Source organism: Lucilia cuprina, chromosome 4, assembly GCF_022045245.1.
Source record: "Lucilia cuprina isolate Lc7/37 chromosome 4, ASM2204524v1, whole genome shotgun sequence".
Taxonomy (NCBI): domain Eukaryota; kingdom Metazoa; phylum Arthropoda; class Insecta; order Diptera; family Calliphoridae; genus Lucilia; species Lucilia cuprina.
In genome coordinates this window covers 73996052-74002320 of record NC_060952.1, presented here as the reverse complement: position 1 = coordinate 74002320, position 6269 = coordinate 73996052, and the positions used below count along the sequence as shown (strand labels likewise).

General features: G+C 31.5%; 1 protein-coding gene across 1 annotated transcript; it reads left to right on the top strand.

Annotated features, from left to right (window-relative positions):
• Positions 1–245: 245 nt before the first annotated feature.
• LOC111682448 lies at positions 246–1442 on the top strand. Its single transcript, XM_023444406.2, has 3 exons — positions 246–394; positions 462–1061; positions 1130–1442. The coding sequence occupies exons 1-3, from the start codon at positions 303–305 to the stop codon at positions 1401–1403; spliced, it is 966 nt and encodes a 321-aa protein (XP_023300174.2). The 5' UTR covers positions 246–302; the 3' UTR covers positions 1404–1442.
• The last annotated feature ends 4827 nt before the right edge of the window (positions 1443–6269 follow it).

Below are 6269 nucleotides of genomic sequence, written 5' to 3'. Positions count from 1 at the left end.
CTATCTATCTATCTATCTATCTATCTATCTATCTATCTATCTATCTATCTATCTGTCTATCTATCTATCTATCTATCTATCTATCTATATAGTTTTTTTTCTTTACTACTTTACTTTTACTTACCCAACATGTGTTACAAATCTCCCGATAATGGCAACAATGTCTTATATAGTTAAATTATTTATTTGGCTAGATAGCAAAGGTTTCTAATCAAAATTTTTTAGTGTTGAATTAGTCAGTGTTAATAACGGTTGGTCTATTTTAAACAAAAAATTTATTAATTAATATAAAATAAGCAAATATGTCATCTATATTTCAAGGAACTTTAGCACGTAATTTAGAATATGGACATAATTTAGAAATCGGTGGAAAAGCACAACATGATGGCAGCTGGTAATTAACTAATTTAAGTTTTACTCTTATTCAGTTACCTAACTAACAATTTCTGTAAATATCAAAGGTTTAAGATCACCGTGGCTTCTCAGCTGCCAGAGGATGATACCAACATTGATATGGGTCTTCAGATATTGGTGTCTCTCAACAGCAATATGATAACCTTTATAACGGCTCATAATGAGTATAAGGAAGAATTGCATCATGATTTTAATACTGCTATATTTTTAGTGGAATTTAAAATTACCATTGTATTGTCAGAGCATAATTTTCATATTGCTATCAACAATAGACCCTGCACCATTGTACCCTATAGTTTGCCCTTAAATATTTTGAATGCTGTAAAAATAACCGGTCATTTGGATTATATTAAACAAGTAGATCATCGTAAATATTTTCCTTGCATCTGGCCTCCTATACAAATTAACGAAGAAGCGGTAGACTTTAGTAATGATCAACCCATGTCTTTTGAACCCGGTCATGTTATGGTAATTAGCGCTTACTTGCTGGGTAATTCCAAAGGCAGATTTGTTTTACAATTAAAAAATGCTTATGAACAACAACGCGAAGAGTTACATGTTAGTGTACGTTTTGATACACACAAGTTTGTGAGAAATTCCAAGACCTCTAAGTGTGTAGACAAACGTACTGGTATTGCCTATTTGGGGTAAGTTTGTATATGTTTTTCTTTTTATTAAAATAAATTTTTAACTTTTTTGTTTTTTTAATTATTAGCTATGACAACGAGGAAATTGATGACGGTTTTCCTTTTTCTGATTTCGAAAGCCCCTTTAAACTGGCAATTGCTTTTACCGAAACCGAATGTTATATAGCCAAAGATGGACAATTTTTATGCCGATTCCATTTTAGAACTCCTAATGTTTTGCAAGATATAGTGGGTCTTAAGATCCGAGGTATAGATGGTGTTATGGTGCGGGTCAGTGGTGTTGAACATATTCAATTAAATGATCCTCAGTGTATAGGTTTCGAAAGTTACTCTAGTTTTTGAGTAGAAGGCAAAAGAGTCTTATTTATAAACATTTATTAAAGGTTTAATATGTTGTTTCTAGATAACGTGTAAGTAGTTTGAGTTAAAATTTTACTTGTATTTTGTTTTTGTTACAATAACAAAATACAAGTAAAATTTGTACTCAAACTACTCGCTCGGTATCTAGAAACAGCACATAAATATTTGTTTTGTTCATTCAGTATTTTTATTTTTAATTACTTTAAAGATTTTTGTAAAAACATTTTAGGTAATTTTTAATCTTTATTATACAGTAAAATCTTTTTGTATTGGATACTATATAAAGCTGTTTTTTAATATTTTTAAATACAAATTTATATAGGAAATTGCATAGTACTTATCATTAAATCGTCATAACTTGACTATGTGTGCAATAAGTGGAAATACCCCGCAGTTTAAGGGAACAGTCCCAAACTATCTAATTAACCTGCTACTTAAAGTTGGTATATCCTAGCCACGATTACAAGCTATTTTAATAAGTGCTTACCCTAGTCAATCATTTCTCCATAGTTTAAAATGAAACAGTCAGAAAACTAGTCCAAATTATACAACCAATGACAACTCAGCAGTCTGTCGAATTGTTGGGTCTTTATCGAACTGCTGGGTAGTTATTATGATAACAATTCAAATAATTAATAAACTTTGTGACTCACACTAACTGATAGTTTTATTTTGTTAGCAAAGAAAATATAATTATTATCGCAATAAAATAGTGCTAATCTAATTTAAAAGCGGAACCGTTAACTTTTAATTGAAATTTGTTTAATACGTTTGGATTCATCAAAATTACATCTAAATCGATGAGAATTACTATCGATATCATTAATAACACATGCCGACAAAATTTCAAAAGAGAGTAAACCTGAGACCAAGTAAACACCGCAAAATTCGAATCTGGTCTCAAATTTTCTACTTCACTTAGCGGTATCGTCCAATTAGGATCCACACTTATCTGATTATGTTTCAAATGACTCAAAATGACTTTCTGATTCGACTGAACAATGTCTGTCTGACCGTCAACTTCAACGGATGATATCTCAGCAACTACAACAGATGTTAATGTACGAAAAAATGAAATTTTTGTCAATTTATTGTTATATCAAGCTTTAGAAGAAGATACCTCCAAGAATATGTATCAGATGTTAAGCTTTAATTGTAATACTGACAATTTATAAATAAAATTGTCTTCGAGCTGCAATAACGTCTAAAAAAGGAACAAAATTTTAAAAACTTCTCAAAAAGGGCCTAAATTTGCGTTTTATCAAACTTCGGGATACTATTTATAACACCAGATGTGATATAGAGATTCTGAGGCCAGAAAAGGCTCTATGGGTTAAAAATTTGTAGCCCTGTGTAATTATTTACGAATAAATGATTTACGGAAGTAGACTTCTTATGAAAATTTTAACCAATTCCATAACCATAATTCTATATACGTAACATATTCGTATAGAATTTTATCTCGATATCTTTATTTTAACTGTTTTCAACGGTGCTTATACTCTTCTGAAAAACTATTAATCCTAATTAGCTCATTACTTATTTAGGATTAAATGTTTTTCAGAAGAGTATAAAGCCCCGTTGAAAACAGTGATCAATAATGGGCCTATGTTTATTTACACAAAATATTAGTATTAAATTTTGAACTAAATGATGAGATGATAAATTTTTACCCGCATCTGGTTGTGTGTATGGTAGAATGTGTCCGGCGAATTTAAGAAGCCTCAGTAGACTCGTTGAACGCTATATATATGAGGAACATTTCGTTTTTTGTGCAACTTATTGTACCGCGTTATGGGCTGATTTAGTCTTGTTTTGTGGGTATTGAAAGTAACTGTAGTCTCAGAGAGTAACATTATTTTCGTGCATACCTGTGATGCTCCTCATTTGGACCACCAAGTGATGCATTGTTGCATCGCTTCTTGGTCAATATAGGGGGCTCGATGTGACTAGATAAAGTGAGTAAGCTTGTGTTGAGTGAATGTGCATTTGGTATGTGGCTGTGTACATGTGATGTTAGTTTGAATAGTAGGGTCATATATGACTTCGTCGGTAGTGTCTGTTTTTTGTTGACTGAGAATTCGTATTCCGATTTTGGAATACGACGAGGCATAGCTTATTAAATTAATTTTTTAGTCATGAAATCTAAGCGTGATTTCGCTGGATGTAAGTGATTTGGAATATTTTGGTATGACCGGTTGAATGAAGGTATCGACTTTACAGTGTTTAGGATTGTGGATTTTGCAGTTGAAAGCTGAGTAGGCGTGAAAATAGATAGGCAACTTAAATCGTGTGGGTAGATCGGAAGTTTACTGACAAAGTGTATGTGTTGTCTGTGGCCGATTGTTCTTTCCTTGGTAAAAAACTTACGATGCATACAGCTGAGTTGACAAGCTCTAGCCGATTAAAACTCGGGTCGTTCCGGAGCGGAGATGAAACGACATGTGTCGTTTAGCGTTACTAGTTCTGGGTCTTTTGGGATTGATCAAGGTTAGTTCTGTGTATGATGACCGGCCGTGGTCTTTAATCTTTTATCACTGGATCCAGAAGTTTTTAAATCATCGGTTTCAGCCTTATCGTTTGTGATGGGGAGTTATATGGTAGCTGTTGTTTTAATCCAAATTGCGGGTAAAAGCGTTAGCTCGGAGTGGTACTGCATTAAAACCGGGGGTCTGGTGCAAGGAAAGGCATTTAGGTGTTTAGATAGTATCTGATGTTTATAAAGGATGAAGACATATCTTTTTATTTGTAATTTTGGAATACTGCCTTTAATTTGAACTAGTACCAAGGGAACCGATAATACACATGTCAGAGTTTCTTACTTTGTATTGTCCTGGTTATTGAAAAGGTACCTTCGGGGTGCAGTCGGTTAGAACCCAAAATCGTCGGATGAGAATGTTGGTTAAAAGATTGATACACAGTGAAATCTGGAAATCTGAGACATGTTTGGTGGAGTTGCCTAAAAAGAAAACAGATACCTCACAGAGAACTGACTATATGACTGCAAGCTTTTAATGAGCTGATATTAAAAACAATTACTTGGTTTATTTGAGGGATTCGTATTTAAGTCCACCGATCACTTGTGTAGGTACTGTTGCCGAATAAATAGAGATCATTACATCTGGTTGGTTGAATTAATATCGAATTAATATATATTTAAAATTTAGAAAGAAAATTATATAACCATAATTAACTTATTTATCTTTTAAAATAATAATTTAATTAAAATATCCACTCAAACCAAACATTATGCTTCAGTCAATTTAACGCCAAATAACAACTAAAGACAAATTTATGTAAAAATCTCTCTCAACTTGTTAAAAAGTTCTGCAATCTTTGTAAACACAATTTAACTTTACAAGAACATTTTCTTGTATTTAAATCCCCTCAAGGCATATAATATAATATGCTTTTATACATAGAGTGTGAACATTTTTATAACGATAATTTGGTGTTCGAGTGAAAAAAAAGTTTTGCGAATGAAAAACAACATCCCCCCAACTTTGGTTTGGAGTATGAATGTTCAACCGTTAGTAGTAGATTGGCCAAATAAGACCATTGACAATAATCGACAGTTAGTAAAACATTTTATGGCATCATTGGCCATTTAACACCCACAAGGACGTTTGAAAAATTTTACAACTTAGAAAAAAATTTAGAAGAAACACAATCAAAAGTTTTTGGTTTGTACAACCATCGAACAGTAAAGTATTGGAAGAAGTTTGGTCGAATTTTAACTGAGTTATAGTTATTTCTTTTTTGAGATTAAATGTGTTTCAGATTAACAATTTTATGAATAATTGTTTAACATCGGATGGTTCAAAGGTAAAGTGATATAACAGAAGATATTGGGTTAGAAATGTAACGAAATATTTTTAAGATTAATTTTTTGAATGTTACAAAAACTACACAAAACTAATTATATTTTCAAAATATTATTAAACTGTTGGCAATAAAAAATGAAATTATTCCTTTAAGTTTTATTGACTTGTGTTTTCTCCACATAGTCAATTATTCTATAAAAATGGGTGTGAATAAGAAAAGTTTTATTTTTATTTTGACCAAAAAAGGTAAATGAACTTTAACTTTAAAATACTACTTATATTTCTATTTGTATAGTATTTTTTTAAATTATTTTAAGTTTTAACATAAATAGTAGTTTTCATAGTATTAATTACCTTCAAAGAATTACCCTCAACGATTCCTTTGTTTCGATTTCTTTAAGCGGCAATATGTCTTGCCTTTGAAATCCACTAAAATCCCATAAATTATATTGTGTACAAGGACATGTTAGTAATAAAACATAAATATTTGTATTTTAATAAATAAATACTTAAATAATGAAAAGGACATCATGTTTTTGCAAAGCAAAAAAAAAGTCAAAGAATAAAAATAATTCGCACATCTGATTAGTTTGGGGAGGCTTGGGTCTTTGAGTGTGTGTGATTTTTCATGCAAAACCAACCCCATGTTTATTGGCAAACTGAATTGTATTTTTTCAGCACTTAAGTGCTACTTGTTATGTCCCGTAAAATGTATATAGATCAGAGCTGCCATCATAGATTGAAATACTTTTGACTTTTATAAGTTATAACAGTTGGGATTTCTGCTAATATAACCATCGATATGTTAGTTACATGTTATAGTACAGGTAACAAGAGGTCGCGGGTCCGATTCCCACATGAAGCGCTGAAGATGAGTCGATTCACACTCACAACATTTGTTGTAAAGTACATCCTGCTTTCTAACTATCTATCTATCTATCTATCTATCTATCTATCTATCTATCTATCTATCTATCTATCTATCTATCTATCTATCTATCTATCTATCTATCTATCTATCTAT

What these genes read in the sequence shown, in the direction of transcription:
- LOC111682448 (XM_023444406.2), top strand. Translation starts at nt 303, where the DNA reads ATGTCATCTATATTTCAAGGAACTTTAGCACGTAATTTAGAATATGGA. An exon ending in GCACAACATGATGGCAGCTG is followed by an intron (nt 395 to 461) that starts GTAATTAACTAA and finishes TAAATATCAAAG; the next exon opens with GTTTAAGATCACCGTGGCTT. An exon ending in ACTGGTATTGCCTATTTGGG is followed by an intron (nt 1,062 to 1,129) that starts GTAAGTTTGTAT and finishes TTTAATTATTAG; the next exon opens with CTATGACAACGAGGAAATTG.